The sequence below is a fragment of the Phyllobates terribilis genome, unplaced genomic scaffold (genome assembly GCF_046119375.1).
Source record: "Phyllobates terribilis strain yellow unplaced genomic scaffold, ASM4611937v1 Scaffold_12__6_contigs__length_324123572, whole genome shotgun sequence".
In the NCBI taxonomy this organism is placed as follows: domain Eukaryota; kingdom Metazoa; phylum Chordata; class Amphibia; order Anura; family Dendrobatidae; genus Phyllobates; species Phyllobates terribilis.
In genome coordinates this window covers 239424802-239450467 of record NW_027362772.1, presented here as the reverse complement: position 1 = coordinate 239450467, position 25666 = coordinate 239424802, and the positions used below count along the sequence as shown (strand labels likewise).

The following is a 25666-nucleotide window of genomic DNA, read 5'->3' as shown; positions in this document are numbered from 1 at the left end:
TAAGCTTCAATACCATTCACAAAACTACAACTTGTGCCATTTCTGGGGTAAAAAAAACAACAAAAAAAAAACATTTTTTCTAATCTCCTTCAAAAAATCAATGTCCTAGTCTTACAACTGACTATAGATACTTCAGTCGTGGGGGTCAAGTATCGGGATCCCCTATGATCAAGAAAGGAGTTCATGGTGAGATTTAATTCTTTACACAGACCTTTCCACTGACGTGAATGAGGATGAGCTGTAATACCAGACACAACCTGAGCATAGATGTGGAGCTGTTTTGGGAGGCAAGCAGGCATCTATGACCTTTCCATGGGGCAGAATGATTAATGTTTAATCCCAAATGGCGGCAGCCCCATTCACATTTATTGCAGTAGCAGGGCACTTGATTAACCTTGCTCTGGTCAGACTACTTCTTATAGCGGCTGTGTAGTGAAGATGTTCTAGTGATCAGTGGTCTCCAGAGGTTGGACCCCCAGGAATCAGATATTGATCACCTACTCTGCAGATAGATGACATATCAATTGTGATGAGACCCCTTTAAAAAGATACTGTTTCATCTTTGAAGAAGCACACCGCTCCCAGCCTTGATTTTTGGGGGAAGAGAAAGGGCAGAATGCTCCTGATTGTTGGGGGGGGGGGGGGAGAGAGTGGAGAAGGCAGAGTGCTCATGATTGTTGGGGGGGGGGGCTGAGTGCTCCCGCTTGAATGATAGTTTACATCAGAACAGTTATTGTGCTGTTGGCCTGGAATCTGCGCTCCTGATGAAGCAGCTTTGCACAGTGGGACTGAAGCTGGCTGGGTCAGGAGACATCAGCGTGCTCCAGGGAACCTACTCAGCTTCAGAGCAGCGCTTACAAGCTCAGCACAAACAAGCTTGTAAGCACTTCACATATTTCTCCAATTGTGAATATAATGGGAGTGAGAGGATGTTGATAAGATACAAGTTGGGAAGTTGCTGGTTTTTATAAGCACTACCCAATCTATACAGGACTGAATAACCCTACAAGTCTAAGAGAACCTCTTAAATTCCCCCAGTCATGCACATCTCTGCTTATGACCATGTTGGTCTTCACTGTACATCTGGCATTTGGTTCATGACCTAGAAAGAACTAAAATGCTCTGGATCCGAACCAGATAGAGATCTGTGATTGCAAAGTATTGTTAATATATTTTACCTATATAAAACAGAACAACGGAAGCATGTGCTTCTACGGGAGGTGGAGAGGGGCCAGGGCATTGTGAGGGGTCCCGTTAAAGACAATGAGACAGCAGTCTGCGAGAGATCTCTGGATGGTCTTGCCAGGGAGCAGCACACATAAACCTTTGTACACTCCAGCAGATGTTCGGTGAGATCATGTTAAATCCCGAAATGAAAAGACGGGGCTGCCCGTTGCCCACAGGAGACTGCAGTGAGATCATGGAATCATTGCAAACTGCCAAACCGTTTCATTACTCTGCCCGCTCCCCAAAGACAGGACTTTACTTGTCAACTTCTGCGGGGAGAATTAACTCAAAACCTTCCAATGTAGGCATTTTTTCCCCCTATGTTTGGCATATACTCCCCAGATTGGGCACAAAAAGAATAGGGTTTATGCAAGTTTGCGCAATAAGGTGCACTTCACATAATTTTAATCTGTCATCAGGATTTCACCTCCAAATTATTTATGCGCATGTAGCTCTTTCAAAGACAAGTCCAGCAATATCTTGACATGGCCGGTCCATTCTTCAGTTACTGAGAAATCAGCGTTTGAATCGATATTCAAAAGTTCTGAAGGAAGCCTCAGTCACTCCGGCTCTACTCCCCGCCCAACATCACCTCCTCCTGCTTGACTCACAGCCCCTATGCGGTGTGACTTCAGGCAAAGGAGCCGTCTGTCAAGCAGGAGGTATAGTACCTGTAATTGGCTACTGTTCACAGGCATCAGACTTTACCGATCACAGCAGCACCGACACAGGGAAAGCATCCCCCGTGGGGTGCGGCAGTCACTCATCAGGTGAACTGGACCTAAAATCAGGTGACAGACAAAGTAATCTGAATTTATGGACAGATAAGGAGGTTGTGGGAAATCTGTGTAATAATCAATATGGTCAGCATTACACCCTTATCCAGGGTCCCAGGTAGAAAAGTGGCAAGTCCTGCACAAACACAACATACTTCGATTCGTCATTTATCAGCCAGGAAAGGATTGGAGTTGCAATAGTAGCCATATTTGTTTCCATTCAACTTTCTAAAAGAAAACAGATTTTTTTTCCTTTTTAAAATTTTTATGAAGGGGGTTAATTTAAAGACTACTTGGATCTTTACATTCTATTTTGATAATGGGAATGATTTGAGATTTCAATGCAAGTAAAAAGAACGGACCTGGATCGCTTTGACATCATTTTCATGTTCAGGACACAGTCCAAAAACACAACTGACAACAGCATGGTTCTTAATAATACATATATTACATATACTACACTATAATTTAGTTTATTATCCCTTGACATAATTAAGGTTTTTTTCCTATAGATGTTTCACTACAACGTGATCCAACCAAACAGGATGCAAAAAAGGAAGGGGGGAACCCTGACAACTCTATAGGGTCAAATCCTGGAATTTTACAGGGCAAGCTTTCTCTCCTGCTCTTTGACACTATTAAAAAGATAAAGAGAAAGGAACATACCCAGGGGGAGCTTTAAACAGACAAAGTTAAGATAATACAATGAATTCCCTATTGGACATTTAACTCATTCACAGCTGCCAGTGCCCCTTTAAAGGGGAGTCCATCACCCCCAAAACTCAATTTAAAACTTCTTGTACAGTCTTATAGGGAACTTAGCCCCTATAAGACTCATGACTGCAGTACAGATGTTCCTTATTTGATTGTATGTGAAAAAAAACTCTTGTAACTCATATGTATATGAATGCACCCTCGGTGTGGCCAAGAGTTGAGTGCAGTGGTGGACAAACAACTGGTGCAGTCCCCCCTAAAATTTGTAAAGTGCTGCGGAATATGTTGGCGCTATAAAAATAAAAATTATTATTATTATATTATTATTATGGTGCAACTCAAAAGGTAAGGGGGCCATTTCCACCTCTGAAGTTGCAACTAAATTCAGAAAGGGGAGCATTATCATGAGCTATTGGATGGTAAAGGGTCCTATTCGGTCTGTGTTTGCCCCCCTAAATCAACATGCTGCACACCTCCCCTCAACTTGAATGATGGTGCGCATTTGCCCAGTGCAAGCGCTCCATGAATTTAATCCCTGACCCTGCACATACGGTGTCAATGCTGGCGTGCTATCATCACTATCCCCTTGTCTGCGGTACCCGCTTGCTGAGCACAGGATAACATGGCTGCTCGCTAGTGTATGATCATGTGTGTAGAGAGCGCGGGGAGGGACAGCGCAGACAGGAGAGAGCGCGGGGAGGGACAGCGCAGACCGGAGAGAGCGCGGGGAGGGACAGCGCAGACAGGAGAGAGCGCGGGGAGGGACAGCGCAGACAGGAGAGAGCGCGGGGAGGGACAGCGCAGACAGGAGAGAGCGCGGGGAGGGACAGCGCAGACAGGAGAGAGCGCGGGGAGGGACAGCGCAGACAGGAGAGAGTGCGGGGAGGGACAGTGCAGACAGGAGAGAGCCTATTTGGCTCCCTGCAGTATCAATGTGGATGTACAGACAGCGCTGATTCTGGACAAGTGAGCACAAATCAAACTTAGGGGAGGTGCACAGCATGTTGATTGAATGGGCAGACTTAGTCCTTGGCCACACCAGGTGTGCACTCATTGTCATTTGTAATAAAGGCGCTTGTCTGTACAATTAAAGACTGCATGTTGCAGGTATTAGTTTAACATGGTCTAAACCCTCAACAGGACTGCACAAGTAGCTTAGATCCAGTTTTGGGGGGTGACAAACTCGTTTTAAGAGGTGCATTCTCATCGCACTATACTGCTAATAAAGTAGTGTAGTAATACCAGATCACACTGCGATAAATGCAATTCTTCAGTCTTAAAGTGCAAGCTAACCATCATTGTCCGTGACCCACATTTAGTGAGTACCCCAAATTTTACAAAAATTCTTTCTGGCAACAAAAACATTACAGACAAGCCACAAAATAAATCCTTCCTGCTCGAGTGATACATTAAGAGACTCCAATTTCCTGAGCATCTGGTATCATTCAGTCCATGACAATTATGCTGTCTTGTCCCTATACAAACTGTCTGTTCCATATGGCGGAATTAGACAGGAAGTGTGGCATCACTAATATACAGTATACAGGCCTACAGATGTTATATACCGTATATACAAAAGTTACTATAATACTACACTGTGCAAACATGGGCTATACCCATATATACTGTATGAAGATGTGAACCTACACATTACACCTGTGGGACCAAACTCCCCCAAAAATGTGTGCATCATGCACAGCCATGGGGAACAGAAAAACACCTTCCTCAAACTGTTCCCACAAAGTTGGAAGCTACAAGTGTCCAAAATGTCATGTGCTGAAGCCTTAAGATTTCCTTTCACTGGAACTAAGGGACCAAGGCAGATCCCTGAAAAACAATCCCAATATCCTCCCCATGTACTAAACTTTACAGCTGGCACAATGCAGTCAAGTAGGTAACGTTCTCCTCCCAATCTTGTCCATCAGACACCAGATAGAGAAGTAGGATCAGTCACTGCACAGGACAAGTTTCCTCCAGAGTCAAGTGGTGGCGGATTTACACCACTCCATCTGACGCTCGGCATTGTGCTTGGTGATGTAAGGCTGTATGCAGCTCCCGGTGGGGGAGCAGTGCTTGTGCTGATGTTAATACCAGAGGCGGTTTTGACTCTGCAGTTATGGAGTCAGAGCAGTGGCGAGTTTTCTGCCCTCTGCTCCTCAGCACTCAGCCCCCCGCTCTGTAACGTTATGTGGTCTTCACTTCGTGGCAGAGTTGCTGCGGTTCCTGCCACGTCCCAATTTGAACAAGGTATTTAACTCCATTTTTTTAAGCAAGGGACAGGTCCTCTAAGTATATGTAACAGCACATCAATCTGCTATATGCTGTGATTTAATCGGGGCATAGTATGTGCCCTATGCGTGGAAACAAAAAGAAAGGGATTTAAATATTTTCCAATTATTTTTCACACATTTTGGGCTCCAGGTTACTTGTGGTAGGAAACGATGGAACATTTAGCCCCTGATTTTATTATTCTTACAGATCTAGCTGCATATTTTAGAAGATGCGGCCAGAGACACAGTGTCAGGTTGGCTCTTAAATGAAGCAGAGGTGCGAAAGGAAAAAGAGCAAATCTGCCAGCATATAAATTGGGGACTGGGAACTAGACTCAGTGATTAAGTGACTAAGAGTCAGTTGTTTTTTTCCATAGCAGAAAAAAGAAAAAGATTTTTTTCCTTCATAATTTTCTGGTCATATTTATAAACACAGAATATCAGCAAAACCCAAATATGTAGTGAAGCAGAGTTTGCCTTCTAACACTACTTATATTGCAGTCCGTTACACATGGATTGTGATATGACTAAAGGGGCGGACATGAGAGCAGGAGAATGTTAGGCTCACTAGGGGAGGTGGGTCCTCAAAGCTCAAGGCCTGGGTGGGCACATGGGCCACAGATCAATGCAGAAGGCAGTGGAGGCACACGGGAGACCCCAGACAGAAGAGTCTCAAAACAGGTAGCAGATGTCATGAAAGTCACAGGCAGACAGGAGACATCCTGGAAGCCACAGATGGACCCTCAGCAGATGTCCAGGAAGACCAGAAAAAAGGTAGAGGTATTGGAATTCACAGATGGTCGGGAAACGTCCTGGAAGCCACAGGTGGACATGTAGCAGAGGTCCTGGAAGCCCATAAACAGGTATCAGAGGTACTGGAAGACGCAGGTGGTCAAGAGACGTTTTGGAAGCCACAGGAGGACAAGTAGCAGATGTTCAGGAAGACCATAAATAGGTAGAGGTACTGGAAGCTGCGGGTTGTCAGGAGACGTCCTGGAAGCTATAGGTGGATACATAGCAGAGGTCCTGGAACTGCAGGCGGTCAGCAGACATCCTGGAAGCTGCAGACAGGTTGTCGTGCACAGAAAACTAAAAGAATTAATACCAAGACCCAGGTGTGTGTCTTGGTGAGCCTTACATAGGCCTAAGAAGCTCATCACATGGGGGAATGCTGGGCTACTTGCAAAGCCAGACGAAAAGCACAAGAAAGTTTAGAGGACCGGAGTGAAGGGAGCAGAGCCCAGACCCAGGACAGGTGCGTAATACAAAGGGTTAAATAGATCTAAAGTATATGTTCCAAAAAGATAAAAAAAAAATCCAAACATCTGCTGCCTGAAATCAGGACGGTAGTGGCTGAAATCACTTCTTAAGTAAACTTTTAAAGAGGAAACAGAACCCCACTGAACAGCTGTCATAGTTCCCCTGAACTTTGACCTGACAGGTGAACATTTACAACTGCATGGACCTCCCATGCACTTTTTTTTTTTTTTTTTTTTAAACGGCTGGTACAGAGGTTTTTCCTTTAAAATATTGCCTCAGTCTAGTACTCCAATACAGGCCATTGATGAGGGCTGCAGGGATAGTTGACTTTGTGGAACTTTCTCCCATCTCCCTATTGCATCTCTGAAGCTCAGCTACAGTGATCTTGGGGTTCTTCTTTACCTCTCTCCCCAAGGCTCTTCTCCCATGATTGCTCAGTTTGGCTGGACGGCCAGGTCTAGGAAGACTTCTGGCGGTCCCAAACTTCTTCCATTTAAGGATTATGGAGGCCACTGTGCTCTTAGAAACCTTGAGTAATGCAAAAATTCTATTATAACCTTGGCCAGATCTGTGCCTTGCCACAATTCTGTCTCTGAGCTCCTTGGGCAGTTCCTTTGAGCTCATGATTCTCATTTGGTCTGACATGCACTGTGAGCTGTGAGGTCTTATATAGACAGGTATGTGCCTTTCCAAATCAAGTCCTATCAGTTTAATTAAACACAGCTGGACTCCAATGAAGGAGTATAACCATCTCAAGGAGGATCACAAGGAAATGGACAGCATGTGACAAATATGAGTGTTTGAGAAAAGGGTCTGAATACTTATGATCATGTGATATATTTCAGTTTTTCTTTAATAAATTTGCAAAAATTTCTACATTTCTGTTTTTTTTTCAGTCAAGATGGGGTGCAGAGTGTACTTTAATGAGGAAAAAAAATGAACTTTTTAGAATTTACTAAATGGCTGTAATGAAACAGAGTGAAAAATTTAAAAGGGTCTGAATACTTTCCATACCCACTGTACTTTGTCTCAGTCCATCACAATACTGAAGTGAGGTGCGAGATAACCCCTGTATCAAGATATAAATGGCCGAAAATGCCATGCACTAACTATACCATTGATAACATTCTATTAGAGAACTGCTCTTTTGGAAATTTTCTAGAGCACATTATAGGGGGTATCCAGTATTAGAAAAAGAAAGAAAAAAAAAAAAAGAAGGTCTGGACTTTTGTCCTGATACAAACCATGGACAAGTGTGCTGCTGTCTCTTATTGAAGATGAGCTGCAATACCAGACACAATCTAAAGACAAGAGTGGCGCTGTTTTAAGAGAATAGAAAAATAAATCCAATTATTTTTCTAATTCCAAACAACCCATTTAAACTAAGGGAAAAAAATGGAGATAACTACTGTTCAGAAAGGTGTGTGATCATAAGGCTATGTTCACACATCTTGGTTTTTTTTCAGCATTTTTTGATGCTTTTTTTATGCAAATTTGCAGTTGCGTTTTACAGTACCAGCAAAGTCTAGGAGATTCCAGAAATCTCATGCACACATCAGCGTTTTTCACCCATTGGAAGTAATGGGTAGTAAAAATAAACGCGGAAAAATGCCTAGTGTGAACATAGCTATCAGGTTTTGCTTTGTTTTTAGTGAAAATAAGCAAGTACAACAGTATGTGAAACATTTATTTTTGTGATTTTACCATCTTGTCTTGGTCACTGAGATGGTAGTTTTTATTAGGAGAGTTTAATTAAATTAGTGATGTGTACACAGTAAACATTGGCTGAGCTAGGTGTGAGATTGAATAATACCTGTGGCCTAGGGAGGTGTGAAATTGAACAATGCCTGTGCAACTGAATGGCAGACCATAGTGTGAAAGTAAATAGTGTCATACAAACTCAATGCACTGCCAGTGTCTTAGGTAAACTATTCCTGAACAATTCACCTCCCCCACTGTTACATTTAGAATTCTGGTTAATATGGTTTCACATATGTCTTGCATTGGTGACCTGTGTTTATGCTTCTGTGGTAGAAGCAGAGTTGAACTTTAGGATCCTGAAAAACGCACCAAAACCTGAGTTTTTGGTGCAGCTTTTTCCTGCCAAGAGATCAGGTTTTACTGCAGAAAAAAAAAAAAACCGTTGAAAAAATGCAATGTGTGAACATAGCCTTACTGTTGCCATGCTGTTTACTCCAAGAAGTCGTCCAAACTACCCAGTTGGAAAGTAACAGTGATTAATATGCCAACCAGCTGTCTGGTATTTTAGACTACACAGAATGCCATCTTGTGGCTTTCTAGCTTCGAGGAATTTTTGTAATAAAAAAAAAACAAAAAAAAACGGTACCTGAGCCTGAAACTGTTCCCTGTATCCAAGAAGTAAAGGAAAAATATTTCCCACAAAATAGATTTGGCATGGTGATAAATTTGACACGTACATCACACAATGCTGGGCATGGCGGGCAGTCCACTAGTGTCGGCTATAAATCCTTGTGTCAGGGTGGGAGGAGGGAGATTGCTTGCACGAGGGATGGAGAATGGGAGTTTTGTGTCTCGTGTGTAACTCTCAAAAAAGTATCCATCATTCCGATAATAAAAGACACTGAGCACACAGATAGGGGGAATGTGCCAGCCGGCCTCTACTGGGAAGGAAGACCCCAATATGGGTTCATCACACACAATAAACATTCAGGTCAAGTCAATATGTTGGCTTAGTGGAACCCTATTCACGTTGCACAGGCTTCGCTTCAGCAATTTTTCTCCAGTCACATCCAAAGCTGGGTCAGAATGTTGATTTTATCCTACTAGAGTGCAGAGCAGGAGGCATAAGTCAACCTATATTTAGAAGGGGGAATAAGTTGCGGATATAGAGAACGATTCCTTCGAGAACCCAGTTTGAATGAAGTGATCAATGCATAGTCTCCGTAATTGTCAGACACAGCACTCAGCTGTTTCCAGCCATCATTGCAGTATTGCAACACCAATGCAATGTTTAAACTGGGATTTCCAGAGCCCCATTATAGGAATTGTGAGGATCCCCAGCGATGCAATGACTTACTCTATGGGTGTTTGATAGAGTGGAGCAAAAAGATTGGTAGGACCCCGATTCAGCGGCCATGTTGATAATATGTGATCACCAAACCAGAGCTCTGTAAACCTCCTACTACCTGCCGGCATCCCTGACAACCTGCTCCAATTTGTAGGTCTGGCACAACATCATGAATATGTCATGTTAAGCCTGCTAGTCCAAAGAAGCCTGCTCGTAGTAGATTTGCAGGGTTCTGGTCTGGTGGCCATGGACCACCAACGTGGCCACTGGACCAAGAGCCTGAGGATCTTTTAGTTTAATTCTATTATTGGATATACCAAAAAAAAAAAAAAGTCAGTCACTAACCTTCATTAACCCGAGGCAGATTTGATTTATCGATTGGAATATCGGTCATGATTTGTCTCTTGAATCAATTCTTGTTTGAGCTCAGCGTTTCAGTTCACTTAAGAAGCATGGAAATAAGCTGGAAAGGAAGAGGACAACATATATATTTAAGAAGATGCAGAACCCTAAAAGAAAGCATACAGAAGCAAAAAGATGGCTAAGAGGAAAAAAAAAATTGGATCCAATTAGGAACAATAGAGGTCACTGGAATTCAGCTGAAATGAACACATGGAAATAATACTGTGAGCTGCTCCGAGTCTGGCTGAGCTGAGCACACCTATCAGCACCATTGGAACATATTTCAGCCAATATGATTGGATGAGATGGGTTTACAGATCAGCTTCTACTCACATTCCTCCTACCAAGAGTCCTTTCCAGCTGAATGGCAGGTAATATACCAAGCTCAAATCTTTGACTTTGAATGCTCAAACATTAAAAGCTATTTATACCAATTTAACAGTACATTCTCCTTCCTATATAGCTGCCAGTGCCCAATGGGGGAGGTGGGCCCAGCTAGGACACTGATGTGTGTTTGCACATCGTGCATTTGCAGGCCCTGCTGCTCTCTGCATGTCCAGTTCAGTTTCTTACAGAATGGGTAAATCTACGGCGTATAGTTGGATCACCCCAGTGGTGTGTGGACATCAAAATAGGTGCAAAGTAGCAAGGAAAGCAAAAGATTCAACAAGTCGTGTCTAACTTAGTATATTTATTGTTAGGTACACGTCTGTCTTTCTAGGTACTTCGGCTTATCCATCAATAAAATAGAGTCATTCCTTAGTTTCGCATCTTATATAGGACACAGCGGTGTGCCTTTATCACTTTATGTAAATTCTCCTCCAACGTAGGCAGTACTGTGGAGTCGGAGTCCATTTTGGTGGAGTCGGAATAAAATGGACCGACTCCGAAAATATATAATAAATTGGGTACAGTAGTTCAATGAAGTATGTGCTGAATATTTTTCCATAAGAATTTGGGAAAGCTATGAAATGTCCTATAAATGTCTGTTCTATTCCTGAACTAAAGGTCTCAGCTTTTAGTTGAGTTGAATCTGTGCAGCACTTTATGCACATGCTCAGTAGTGAAGCTCCTCCTCTACAGATCAGAGGAAAAGGGCACTGGGAAGGAATGCCTGCACTCATCTCAGAACTGCTAGAGTGAACAGGAATTTTTTTATTTTATGTTCTACCCACATTGCTTGATTATTGTATTGTAATGGTGATGAAAAGTCCGATGTTACCATTTTACTACAGTAAATTTAGGATTTAAACATGAGGCATGTGTGAGGGAGTCAAGAGTCTGGGAAATTGAGGAGTCGGGAGTTTTGGCTTACCGACTCCTCAGCCCTGATAATGCAGGTGAACGATGACAGCTAAATGTGCTCTGCAGATGCCTCTATATATGTAAAATGTTCAACCTCATGTAGGTCATCACTGCTGGGATTAAAACTGGGAGTGTGTAGTTCGGAAGACAGAAACACTAACAGTGAGCACCATAATTTAGGAGATAATTTTCTCTGCTTAAAAGCCTCAATACATAGATATATGCTAGGACATTATAGTTATGAATAGAGCTGAGAAGTAAAAGCAAGATATTGCCAAGCAGCACTTAGCTGTCAGTGTCCGTCTTTGGGGGAAATGGAAGAGTTTTTTTACCCTACAAAACTCTCCTCCTCTAGTCCAAGGTGATTTATTTTCCCTACTCAAGACCTAAATCCTACAGTAAATATTTATTTAAAAACTTTTTTACAGACACCAATTAAAATGTCATGTCATCAGTTGTAATGGGATAATGTCATTTGCATCATCAATCGTCTTCAGACATCTGAAAAAGCAATTTGCAAAAATCCACAAATTGTCCTTATTATTGTATGTAAATGCAAGATCAGAGCCTTTTATCACTCAGGGAAACTATGTGGATGGGATCTGACAGCTGCCGGGAACTACGTTACTTATGTACCATTGCTTTAGACATGGACGTGTGGCATTTACTAACAGGAACATACATGATTTAGAACTGAGCACTTATTGTAAGTGTGGTCCGGTATGGGATACTGGGATGATGAGGATGCTGGAGTGACTTAACTTGAGTCCTGGATGTGATAGTCTGCAGAACTGCATATTGCGCTGTTTTACAATGGAAGCCTGATGCACCTCCAATTGTCGATTATTTTTTAAGATTAAGAGAATGCAACACAAATGGAGGTTCAGTGTGTTAAGAATTTTATATATAGAATGAATCTACATTAAAAGTTAAAAGGGATCATCTCGGGTTGTCTTCAGGAGCGCACCACTCCCCTTCCTCCCGGCTTCCTGCTTGCTAGGGGGGCAGTGCACGCCTGATTGGTCAATGGACAGGTTGGACCAGTGTCATGGTGGCTTCACTGGCCTAAACTGAGGAGTTCTCCCACGCTGCGTGAATGTTTTGGTACCCGAACTTCCAGCAGTCCGCCCATCCCTACTTCTGAGCAGCGCTTGCAAACTCTAAACAAACTTAAAAATCCCTCAATTATTGGTTTTTGAATAAAAAAGGAAATTGCGAAGTTGCTAGTTTTTACAAGCACGGTGCAATTTTAACCTTAATAAAAGAAGTCACTTCATAAATACAATGCATAGCTTCACTCCAGTGCTGCATTCATAACTCTGCTGGTTGTTATTGAAAACAGTCTACAACGAATTGTCCAATACAATTTAGTAAAACTCAGATTATGTAGGAGGGAATTTGTTTTTCCTACATCAGATTAGTGTTCAAGACACTGCCCATAATGCAAATCACTAGAGCATCTGTGCAGCCATGAGTCAGCAAGGAACGACAGGAGATTTCAGCTCTGAAGTCTGAATTTTCTGTAATATAGCTGCGGAGTATAATAGAGGCTGCAGACAGTGTGGGCATGCTGAGAGTTGTAGTATTAGAACACCTGGAGAGCCACAGGTGGTGGCCGCTAACGTACCCTTACACTTAATGCCTTTTTAAGAAACAAGAATTGTCAAAAGGATCATCGCTCCTATTATGGGTGAGGTTTCAAATGTCAAAATGTAGACAGGACAAACCACAAAAAAAAAAAAAAAAAAAAAAGTGCACAGGAACAAAACATTTCTAGTGCAAGGAATTACTCAAGGTGAACTCCCTGCCACTGAGAAAGCAAGGCACGACACAAGACACAACAGGAATACACACACCCAACCTATGTGTGTGGCCAAATGGCAAATACCTGCCTTAAAGGAAAACTCAAGTTTTCATATAGACAACTTTTAATAAAAAGGGATGCTGGAAAATTCCCAAAAGTGTGATGTAAATGTGTCCATAGTCAGAAGAACTGGAAAGTGCAACAAAGGAGAAGGGGCAACTTAAGGTTATGTTCACACAAGACATTTTTGCAGCAGGGAAATAAAAAATAAGCCGTGTTTTACAGTACCAGCAAAAGTGAATGAAATTTCTGAATTCTCATGCACACATTGCTTATTTTTTCCTTGAGGATTTGAAACATCAAAAGGTTATTTTTTTTTTATTTTTTTTTTTTTAAATTGCAGCATGTCAATTCTTCCAGCATTTTTCACATATGAATAATAAACAGGGGGAAAAAAATGCATATTTTACTTTTCCTCTTTTTTGCTGTAGGGAAAAAAAAAAGCCATGAGTGAACAAACCTCTATTGTGTACCCTGATCTTTTTTCACCTAAAGGATGCGGCTTAGAGAAGGATGCACTGCACATGGTTGGAAAAAAAGTACCAAATACTGCATCTATGAAAACAACCAAAAACAAAACAGACAGAAGCATATACAGCTGTGCTCAAAAGTTTACATACCAGGGCAGAATTTTTCCTTTCTTGGCCTTGTTTCAGAGAATATGAATGATAACAAAAAAACTTTTTCTCCACTCATGGTTATTGGTTGGGTGAAGCCATTTATTGTCAAAACTACTGTGTTTTCTCTTTTTAAATCTTAATGACAACCAAAAACATCCAAATGACCCTGATCAAAAGTTCACATACTCTGGTGATTTTGGCCTGATAACATGCACAGAATTTGACACAAATGGATTTGAATGGCTACTGAAGGTAACATCCTCACCTGTGACCAGTCTGCTTGTAATCAGTGTGTGTGCATAAAAGCTGAGTGAGTTTCTGGGATCCAGACAGACGCTTGCATCTTTGAGCTAGCCACTGACGTTTCTGGACTGTGATTAACAAATGGAAAATCAGGGTCTCTGTAAAAACCAAACCACGGTCAGGTAGACCAACAAAGGTTTCGGCCACAACTGCCAGGAAAATTTTTCGGGATGCAAGCAAAAACCCACAAATAACATCAGCTGAAATTCAAGACTCTCTGAAAAGTAGCAGCGTAGCTGCTTCAATATGCACAATAAGGAGGCACTTGAAGAAAAATGTGCTGCATGGTCGAGTCGCCACAAGAAAGCCATTACTGCACAAATGCTACAAAGTATTTTGCCTACAATACGCCAAACAGGACAGAGATAAGCCTCAAAACTTCTGGAACAAGGTAATTTGGAGTGATGAGAACAAAATTGAACTTTTTGGCCACAACCATAAACGTTACATTTGGAGAGCGGTCAACAAGGCCTATGATGAAAGGAACACCATTCCTACAGTAAAGCACGGAGGTGGATCACTGATGTTTTGGGGATGTGTGAACTACAAAAGGCACAGGAAACTTGGTAAAAGTTGAAGGAAAGATGAATGCAGCACGTTATCAGCAAATACTGGAGGCAAATTTGTACTCATCAGCCTGGAAGCTGCCGTACTTGGACGTTCCAACATGACAACGATCCAAAACACAAGGCCAAGTAGACCTGTCATTGGCTACAGCAGAACAAAGTGAAGGTTCTGAAGTGGCCATCTCAGTCTCCTGACCTCAACATCATTGAGCCACTCTGGGGAGATCTCAAGTGTAAAGTTCATGCTAGACAGCCCAGGAATTTACAGGAACTGGAGGCTTTTTGCCAAAAAGAATGGGCAGCTTTACCATCTGAGAAAATAAAGAACCTCATCCACAACTACCACCAAAGACTTCAAACTGTCATTGATGTTAGAGGGGACAATACACGGTATTAAGAACTGGGGTATGTGAACTTTTGATCAGGTTCATTTGGAAGTTTTTGGTTGTCATTAAGATTTAAAAAGAGAAAACACAGTAGTTTGACAGTAAATGGCTTCACCCAACCAATAACCATGAGTGGAGAAAAAGTTTTTTTGTTATCATTCATATTCTCTGAAACAAGGATAAGAAAGGAAAAATTCTGCCGGGTATGTAAACTTTTGAGCACAACTGTACATAGTCCCATCGATCACTTGATCCATGGGATGCTGGTCACACACTAGACGACGCAGCATAATTGGCCTGTATAGTAACATAAGGCGTCACTTATCAGGGTGGGGCGCTCATCGCTAGCTTTAAACGCAATAAGGTTGTAAATCACAACATAAAAGTATAAAATAAATAACACCTAATAACAACAAAAAAAATTAAAATGTAATTACTTTCTTAGTCGTCAAAAATATCTTTAGTCTCTACAAAGTTACAGGATTTAGGACAGGTCAGACAAGAGTAAACTAATTGTAGATTCGATTTATTTATTTATTTTTTTAAAAAGATGAAACACTCTAAATATTTTTCCTCCAAAACAAAAGGAAAATATTAGCTGATTAAATGACGATTTTTTTCACGGCGGTCGTTAAAAAGGTACTTATTCTTCAGCGCCGCTCTTTCACGGTGCTGAGGAATAACGGTATAGCGCCGCCCGGAAGTGGCAATTCCAGCGGGTGTCAGCTGTCTGTGCCAGCTAACACCCTGCAGTTTCGGCCCCGATCAGTTTCTATGCCGATCGGGGCTGATTGACAGCGCTATTTAAAGTGGTTACAAGACGGTCGCAAGACCCCCTTAGTAACCATCGGACTGGACCCCCGCAATGAGAATCACGGGTACTGATTGTTACCATGGTACCCTGAGATCATGTGATGATCCCAAGGTACGGTGGCCTGTGAGATCCAGCAATAAATTGGATCTCACAGGCCGAATCAGTGACTCATTAACAGGTCTCATGTATAAGACCAGTGATCTATGTGAAAAAATATGTAACACAAAAAAGTGCACATAAATCACTAAAATCCGTTTCACCACTCAAAACGCAGAGTTTGTGATAAAACAAAACTAAATGAAAAAACCCTACACATAACTGGTATTGCCGCATCCGGAACGACCCGCTCTATAAAACTGGCACGTTATTTATTGTTTGGCGAACGCCATAAACAAAAATAAAAAAAATACGCCAAAAGTGTCGCTTTTTCATCATACTGACTCACAAAGAAGTGAATAAAAAGTAATCAAAAAGTCGTATATATATAAAATTACACAAATAAAGAAGCCAAACCATGCAAAAACAAATTCATTTTTCTAAAATATAGTTTTTAGTCAGTAAAAATAGCAAATCATAAAAAAAATAATAATATAAATCTGGTATCGCTGTAATCATACCGACCAGACAGACAAAATCGGTCTTATCACTTTTACCGCACAGTGAACAGTGCAAAAAATAAAAAAGTAAGAACAATAACGGAATTGCTGGTTTTACAGCTCTATTCGCAAAAAAATAAAAAAGTTACAGCTCTCAGAATATTGTGATGGAAAAAAAAACCTACTTTTTATAAAAAAGCATTTTTACTGTGTGATGGCAGCAAAACCTAAAAAAAAAAAAAACAACATAAATCTGGTTCGCTGTAATCACACCGACCTGAAGAATAAATTCGCCTTATCACTTATACCGCACGGTGAACTGCACAAAAATAAGAACTATTCTTATACTGCTGTCCATTTGTTCATTCTGCCTCCCCAAAAAATCACAATAAGGCTCGGCTCACGTTTATCCTGCGCTCTCCGCTGAGCGCTTAAGTCGGAGTTTCCGTTTAAAATTCCCCAAAACCTCGGAAGCACTCGCTTATGAGGCAGATGGAGTCGCTTTGGACTGGTCTCTGTTTCGGCGGCGTACCATCATTTTAGGCTTTTTTTTAGCGCACAAGTGTGGACGACCACAGATCTGTTCACGCCAAAAAAGAAGGAGACCACTGGAGCAGATCTCCATCTGCCTCATTATGGTGGGTAGTTCCGTCGGGGGTTTCATCTGAATCGCATTTGTGTGGGATTTACACACAAATCCCGGAGGTAAGTGCTTAGCGTAGACAGGCGATCCAGTCTTATTCTGGAAGCAATCAAAAATGATGTACCCAAAATTGTTACCAATAAAAACCATAATTTATCCCACACAAAACCAGCCGCCTCTCAGGTCCATCATCTGTCACTGGGACTATAGGGGGTTCCCATGTTACTGGTAGAACAAAGACTCTGGAAAAGCAACGGCTCCCGCTCACTCAAATAAAATCCAGTGAATTTTGTGCTCCCAAATGCCCCCTCCTGAGCCCCACTGTGCCTAAAACCGCAGTAAGCGGCCACATGTTTGGCATTATTGTAGCGGGGAGAGAGCACTTAATTTACGGGGTGTGTGTCACCAGCAGAAATCTATGGGGGCGCTACAATATATGGGGGCACAATGTATGGGCACTAAACTGGCATATTTGGAATTCTCCAGAATAAAGCCTGGCGTGGATGTTACATAATAGTCACTGCAGCCGTAGATTAATTCATTGAGATGTGTAATTTCTATAATGGGGTCACTTTTGGGGTTTTCCAGCTGTTCTGACACCTTCGGAGCTCCGCAAATGTCGCCCACAAACTATTCTACCAAAATCTCTGCTCCAAAAGCCAAATAGCGCTCCTCTCCTTCCTTCTCAGCCCTGACGTGTGGACAAACAGTAATTTCTGACGACATATGGGGCATCACCGTGTTCGGGACAAAGAATAACAAATTATGGGATCCGTTTTCTCCTATTATCCATTGTAAAAATTACAAATTTGGGGCCGAAACTACATTTTCGTGAAAAAAAAAAATGAAAATTTTCAATATGACGACCTAATGTTATCAAATTCTGTGTAGTACATGTGGGTTCAAAATGCTCACTATACCACTGGATAAATTCGTTGAGGGGTCTAGTTTCCAAAATGGGATCACTTGTGGGGGGATTTCCACTGTTTAGGCACATCAGGGGCTCTCCAAATGCAACATGGCATCCGCTTTCGATTTCAGCCATTTTTGCATTCAAAAAGTCAAATGGCGCTCCTTCCCCTCTGAGCCGTACGCCCAAACAGTAGTTTTAGCCCACATATGGGGCATCGGTGTACTCAGGAGAAACTGTACAACAAATTTTGGGGTCCATTTTCTCCTGTTACTCTTGTGAAAATGAAAAAAAAATTGGGTCTGAAGTAAAAATTTTGTGAAAGAAAGTTAAATGTTCATTTTTTCCATCCAGTTCCTGTGAAGCACGTGAAAGGTTAATAAACTTCTTGAATGTGGTTTTGAGCACCTTGAGGGGTGCAGTGTTTAGAATGGTGTCACTTTTGGGTATTACCTGTCATATAGACCCTTCAAAGTCACTTCAAATTTGATGTGGCCCCTAAAACTTTAACCCTTATAACTTCCTAACAAAAAAAAAATAAAAAATTGTGCTGATGTAAAGTAGACATGTGGGAAATGTTATTTATTAACCATTGTGTGTGACATAACCCTCTGATTTAAGGGCATAAGAATGTGGAGTTAATGGCGCTATATAAGTGGGTAAAATAAAAATAAAATAAATATGAAGTCAAAGTTTGAAAATTTCCAATTTTTTTTCACTCAAGTCAAATCGAAGAAATTTTACCACTATCATTAAGTACAATATGTCACAAAAAACAGTCTCAGAATCAGTGGGATCCGTTGAAGCGTTCCAGAGTTATTAACAAAAAATGGACACACGGGTGACACTGATCCAAAACACTGATGACACCGATACCATTTTTTCAAATAAGTGTTTAAATATGGACATGAGAAGGAGGCTTTTTAGAGCATGTTCACACTGAGTTTTAAGACGTGGATTTTGAAGCAGATCAGGTTCAAAATCCAGATAAGGAGATGTACACGTAACGTCTCTTTCAGACGGCTTCCGCTTAGAATCTGCATGAAAAAGCTCCCCCATTAAACACACAGTAATGTAAAAACAACATTGCTGTGCACATGTTCTGCTCACATCTGTTCTTTTAACAACTTCGAAAATCTTGGCAGCTGCGCTAGCTAAATTACTCAATGTGCACGTAACCTGAGGCTAATTTTCACACGTTGCGTTTTTGCTGCGTTCTTTTTCTGCAGTCAAAAACTGCTCTCTTGGCATTAAAAAAAAAAAAGTAAAAAAAAAAGCAGATTTTGCGTTTTCACTGTGTTTTTGTCAGGGTACATTTGTCTCTTGTGCATGCTGATAAAATGTAGTGCATAAAAAAATAACCTGATTCAACTTTAAGTTTTGGCACCAAAAACACAGCAAAACCTGATACCTGCACTTTTTGCACTACCCCAATGGGTGAAAAACGCTGCAAAAAACGCTAAAAGAAGTGACATGCCGCATTTTGCAAAAAAAAGCAGCTCTTTGACAAATCAGTCAGGGAAGAAAACAAAAAAACAATGTGTGCGCATGAGAAAATTTGCATAAAAAAAACGCAATGTCTGAACATGGCCTAAGGGTAAGTGCATAATGAAGTTTTTGAAGCAGAAATTAGCTTTGTGTACACTTCATCTTTTTCAGGCAAATTAAGCCTAAAAAAAAGAGCAAAAAAACACACTGCAAAGAATGGACATAACGCACAGGAATGTCAAGATGTCATTGCTGTGCACAAGTCCAGTATTTTGCTTCTTCTTCAGGGTTTGGAAACTCTGGAGTGGTTAAAAAAAATAATGTGTTCATTGTTTGGCAGAAACGCAGAGTTTTTGAGGAGGTTTTTTTCCAGGTAAACACAAATGTCTGCTTGATAAGAAGTGTTTGGTTTTTTTTTTTGTTTGTTTTTATAATTGAAGCTAAAGTACAGAATAATGGGAGATTCAGCCAGGTGTCAATGGCTACGAGAGTACCATTTGTAAATTAATGGTGTATTAACAGCCATAACTTATTATTGCAATTCCTAATTCTTAGAAAATAATGGTACCAGCAACAAGTTAATAATTATTATCTGCAAAGGAATACGGATTACACAGCCGGAGACCGGGACAGAACAAAAGGACGATCACTTGTGAGAACAGTCCGAACACTGGGAAATTCCGAAAGTCTGACACTTGTTTCTAGGACAAAACTCACAAATACGACAACTATTGTTTCAGAAGGAATAGCGGACGGATTAATCCTAATTTCCAGGATGGGGGCAGGGCGAAGGCCGGCCGCAGGAGGTGATGTCCTGTACTGAGTGATGTGTGGAAAACAGCTCTTTGATTATTAAAGAAAAGAATGCAACCTGATCTGTAGAGGGGAAACTGTATGAAGTGTGAGACCTAACAGAACACCGCATTGGAAAAGGATTGGAGCCAAAAATCCTACACATTACATAGGAGAAAAGAAATGAATTAAGAGACTTTTCACTAGCCGTTATAAAAGTTCACCTAAGGATTTGTGCATACAGTGGTATGTTCACACCATTTTTTCTTTTTTTTCGGGAAGGATTTGGAGTCGGGCCACTCCGAATGCCACCTGATTGGAAACTGTAAGTGGTTAAAAGTCGCTCAAAGACACAAAGCAGTTAAAAGAAGTGACCTGAGCATTCTTCAGTGGGCTTCAAATCTGAAGACACTCTATACTGTAAGGCCATGTTCACACTAGGCATTTTACTCAGCGTTTATGCAAATTTTCAGCTGTGTTTTACAGTACCAGCAAAGTCTGAGATATCAGAAATCTCAGGCACACACATTGCTTTTTTGTGCTTTGCATGGTTTTTTGCACAATAGAGCGCGTCACTTCTTTCAGCTGCAAAGTGCAGGTATCAGGTTTTGCTGCGTTTTTTTTTTTTTTTTTTTTTGTGCCAAAACCTTATGAAGTTAAATAGGTAATTTTTATTTTTTTTCCCCTGAACTTTAATCAGCATGCATAAACAGACAAATGGACAGTGAAAAAAAAAACAGAAGGCAGAAACTTTACTGCCAAGAGATTTGCTGCAGAAAAAAAAAAAAAATGCTGCAAAAAAAAAGCCTAATACAAGTTAATGAGAAGGCATAAATGCCCTGGGATCTTTAAAAAAACAACAAAAAAAACAGTTAGTTTCTTCTTCAATACGCCATAAAAATGATGCTGGAAAATCACCAGCAAACAAAATTAATAAAAAGTCAGAAGAAGACACTTCAGGTTTACAAAATGGCAGTAAGGGTACGTGCAGACGGTCAGTAATCGCTGCGGATTGGACGCAGTGCACTTGCGCTGAGTGCAATCCGCAGAGGCCGGATGTTAGAGCATAGTGGATGGGATTTGTAGAAATCCCATGCCCACTATGGGTCTCCGTGCACCTGCGGATCACCCGTGGACACGGATATGTGGCGTCTTTCCAGACCGCAGCATGTCAATCTTGCTTGCGGAGACGCCAGTCTCTGCTAGAGAAATTCTAGCAGTGCAATGTATAGGCTGCAGTGAATATGCGTGGTTCAATGAACACATGCGGCTTCACCTGCGTCCAGCGCTTTGGATGCAGCATAAAGTATATGTGTTCAAAGCGATGCCAATACCGACCGTGTGCACATACCCTAAAAAGGAGAGATTTTCCTGGAGCATCTTCCACTTGAAAGAGAAGACAAAAAAAAAAAACATGATATAGAGAACACAGGCACGTCCGGCCAAGAATTACTGTGCATGGGGAAGTCAGTGGAGATCGCCGGCAGCTGAACGATTGTTGGCTCCACAGCTATTAAATGTGTATGGGGACTTTCATTCCACAACCCCCCCCATTTGCCCCTCTTCTAGTGTGAAATAGAAAATAGCCTCAATTCCTCAAAGTGTTCTCACTTAAACACTTTGCCAAGTTGCAAAAATCTTGCAACCTTCTGCTTTTTTTTTTTTTTACATTTTTTTATTGTAATGCCCAGCTCTGCCAAAAATCGGTGGAGAGGGGGCGAGATGCAACACAGCTCATCCAATTCATGACCAGCTGTGGCGTAATTACGCCAGTTGCTGACCAGCGCGGTAGTTATGGCGAGGGGGCACCTGATTTAATTAAGAACTGTGCTCCTCTTAATGAATTCATTGCATCTGACTCCAGTGCCACAACCCCGCCACCTTCATCAAGACCAGCGAGAACAATGCCAGCCTTGATAAATCAATGATTGCATGATCAGACTACACAGTTTGTTTGTAGTCTGTAACCATGGAGACATCTGCCAACATAGGAAGTATATACAGCAGAAGAAAAAAATGGTATGTATACGGCGCTAAGGCCAAACATAGGAGCATCAATGGCAATTAACAAGACCCATGGTAGGGACCAGACCGAACCCCCCCCCACCTCCCTACCCCCACGGTAGGTACCAGGCCAAACCCCCCCCCTCCCTACCCCCACAGCAGGTGCCAGGCCAAACCCCCCCCCCTCCCTACCCCCACGGTAGGTACCAGGCCAAACCCTCCCCCCTCCCTACCCCCACAGCAGGTGCCAGGCCAAACCCCCTCCCTACCCCCACGGTAGGTACCAGGCCAAACCCTCCCCCCTCCCTACCCCCACGGTAGGTACCAGGCCAAACCCTCCCCCCTCCCTACCCCCACGGTAGGTACCAGGCCAAACCCTCCCCCCTCCCTACCCCCACGGTTGGTACCAGGCCAAACCCTCCCCCCTCCCTACCCTCACGGTAGGTACCAGGCCAAACCCTCCCCCCTCCCTACCCCCACGGTAGGTACCAGGCCAAACCCCTCCCCCTCCCTACCCCCACGGTAGGTACCAGGCCAAACCCTCCCCCCTCCCTACCCCCACAGTAGGTACCAGGCCAAACCCCACCCCCCACCGACAGTAGGCACCAGGCCAAACCCCCCCCCTCCCTATCCCGACGGTAGGTACCAGGCCAAACCCCCCCCCTCCCTATCCCGACGGTAGGTACCAGGCCAAACCCCCCCCCTCCCTATCCCGACGGTAGGTACCAGGCCAAACCCCCCCCCTCCCTATCCCGACGGTAGGTACCAGACCAAACACCCCCCCCTCCCTATCCCGACGGTAGGTACCAGGCCAAACCCCCCCCCCTCCCTATCCCGACGGTAGGTACCAGACCAAACACCCCCCCCTCCCTATCCCGACGGTAGGTACCAGGCCAAACCCCCCCCCCTCCCTATCCCGACGGTAGGTACCAGACCAAACACCCCCCCCTCCCTATCCTGACGGTAGGTACCAGACCAACCCCCCCTACCCCCACGGTAGGTAACAGACCAAACCCCCCCCCCCTACCCCCACAGTAGGTAACAGACCAAACCCCCCCCCCCCCTACCCCCACGGTAGGTAACAGACCAAACCCCCCCCCCCCTACCCCCACGGTAGGTAACAGACCAAACCCCCCCCCCTACCCCCACGGTAGGTAACAGACCAAACCCCCCCCCCTACCCCCACGGTAGGTAACAGACCAAACCCCCCCCCCTACCCCCACGGTAGGTAACAGACCAAACCCCCCCCCCCCTACCCCCACGGTAGGTAACAGACCAAACCCCCCCCCCCATGGTAGGTACCAGACCAAACCCCCCCCCCCTACCCCCACGGTAGGTACCAGACCAAACCCCCCCCCCCCACCCCCACGGTAGGTACCAGACCAAACCCCCCCCCCCACCCCCATGGTAGGTACCAGACCAAACCCCCCCCCCCCTACCCCCACGGTAGGTACCAGACCAAACCCCCCCCCCTACCCCCACGGTAGGTACCAGACCAAACCCCCCCCCCTACCCCCACGGTAGGTACCAGACCAAACCCCCCCCCCTACCCCCACGGTAGGTACCAGACCAAACCCCCCCCCCTACCCCCACGGTAGGTACCAGACCAAACCCCCCCCCCTACCCCCACGGTAGGTACCAGACCAAACCCCCCCCCCCTACCCCCACGGTAGGTACCAGACCAAACCCCCCCCCCCTACCCCCACGGTAGGTACCAGACCAAACCCCCCCTACCCCCACGGTAGGTACCAGACCAAACCCCCCCTACCCCCACGGTAGGTACCAGACCAAACCCCCCCTACCCCCACAGTAGGTACCAGACCAAACCTCCCCACCACCTCCACTGTAGGTACCAGACCTTTGCAGTGGGGGTTGGGTCGAAGCTCCTATTGAAAAAGGGCCAATCAGGAAACACAAATCTTGTAGCTTCCAAACACTTGTTCTGAAGGGGTTAACCATCCATTTATCCTGCACAGACTGATGGGCTCCCGATTAACCCTTCCAAGAGCATAAATCACAATGGTGACACCGATAACAATGTAACAAGAACATCTTATTCCTGACAACATTAATCCAGAATGTAACATCTCTGGAAGAAGAGACAAAGGAAGAGAGGATCCTGCTGAGACAAGGACAATTACAACCCTCTCCCCCCTCCCCATCCAGCAGGGGCTTGGGAGACCCTGTGATTAGAAATGATGATTAGATTTAAAAATAATAAATGGGATAAATAATGATTAACACATTCAGTGCTGCCGCGCAGGCTCCCTGGACAGTCAATGATTACAGGCAAGAAAGTGAAAAAGGCCCCACTGACTGCAGGTAATGAGGCACAGGGGGCATTAACCTGTTCAGTGCCAGGGGGTGCAATAGAAATCAGCCAGATCTCTACAATGCTTCAGATAAATGATAACCTATAACTCTGCCATAGGGTCGTCACTACATGCAGCCATCATTAACCCCATCAGAGCCAGACCTAGGTGTAAAAGAAGGGAAAATAAAGCTGCCGCATTGCTATAATGGGGCTGACATAGGAGGACAGGTCTATAGGATCCTGGAGGGATGGAGGTGCACTGCTCCCCTGCTGGATGTGTGATGTGCAGGGATTGCCTGGCAGGACAATGGAGCACAGAGCCCCCCCTCTCCCATAGATATAATGGTGCAGAGCCCCCCAGTACCTGCACAGATGCGGGGCTCCCCCGGCCGGCTGGGTCCCAGCTCTCCTCCTCCCGGTGCCTGTGTGCTGGGCGGACAGCGCTGCTCTCCTCCTCCTCCTTCTCCCACACAGCTGTATCTGCAACAATGTAACAAGCTGGAGAGACGGAGGCCGCGGAGGGACAAGCTTCCCACTCCAGCAGCAGCAGTCCCTGCTATAGCGCCCAGATACTGCACCTGCCGTGTACTTATCAGCAGGAGTCTCCTGGATGTCATATATAATAATGTCTTCCCATGTATGCTTGCCATGTCCTCACCATCAGCAATGTAAAGGTTTTATAGTAATAATAGCAGAGTAAGGCCCTGTGCACACAAGATTTTTTTGAGGCATTGAGTTTTCTAGTGGAAACCTCTTCAGGAAATTTTTTGGGGAGGATTTTTAAGTTACCTAAGATGACATTCCCACAATGAGTTTTTGGTGATGATGCCTATTTTCAGTGTCAAAAATGCAGCGTCTTAGGCTGCGTGCCCACTATGCGTTTTTCAAGCGTTTTTTATGTGGAATTTCCGCAGCGTAAACGCTTGAAAAACGCTTGGTAACCCGTGCCCCATGATCCCCAATGAAAATCCGCATGTAAAAACGCTGCAAAAACGCTTAAAAAACACGTGTAAAGTCCGCAAGCGTTTTTACTGCCAAGAACATGCAGAAACGCTGCGGAAATTTTCTGCTTCAATTCTGCATCGTGGGCACATAGCCTTAGGCCACATTCACACGTTCAGGCTATGCGCCCACGATGCAGAATTGAAGCAGAAAATTTCCGCAGCGTTTCTGCATGTTCTTGGCAGTAAAAACGCTTGCGGATTTTACACGTGTTTTTTAAGCGTTTTTGCAGCGTTCTTACATGCAGATTTTCATTGGGGATCATGGGGCATGGATTACCAAGCATTTTTCAAGCGTTTACGCTGCGGAAATTCCGCATCAAAAACACTTGAAAAACGCATAGTGGGCACGCAGCCTAAGT

At 43.6% G+C, this 25666-nt stretch overlaps 1 protein-coding gene across 2 annotated transcripts in view; it reads right to left on the bottom strand.

Annotated features, from left to right (window-relative positions):
• LOC141172471 (uncharacterized) overlaps positions 1-24803 on the bottom strand; it is a 133728-nt gene extending 108925 nt beyond the window's left edge. For both annotated transcript variants that reach the window (XM_073656733.1, XM_073656734.1), the window contains exons 1-2: positions 24668-24803; positions 9642-9759 (exon numbers count right to left, since the gene is read on the bottom strand). In XM_073656733.1, the coding sequence (XP_073512834.1) occupies positions 9642-9690 (49 nt within the window). In that variant the 5' untranslated portion in view covers positions 9691-9759; positions 24668-24803. The remainder of the gene's footprint in view (positions 1-9641; positions 9760-24667) is intronic.
• Between the last annotated feature and the right edge of the window lie 863 nt (positions 24804-25666).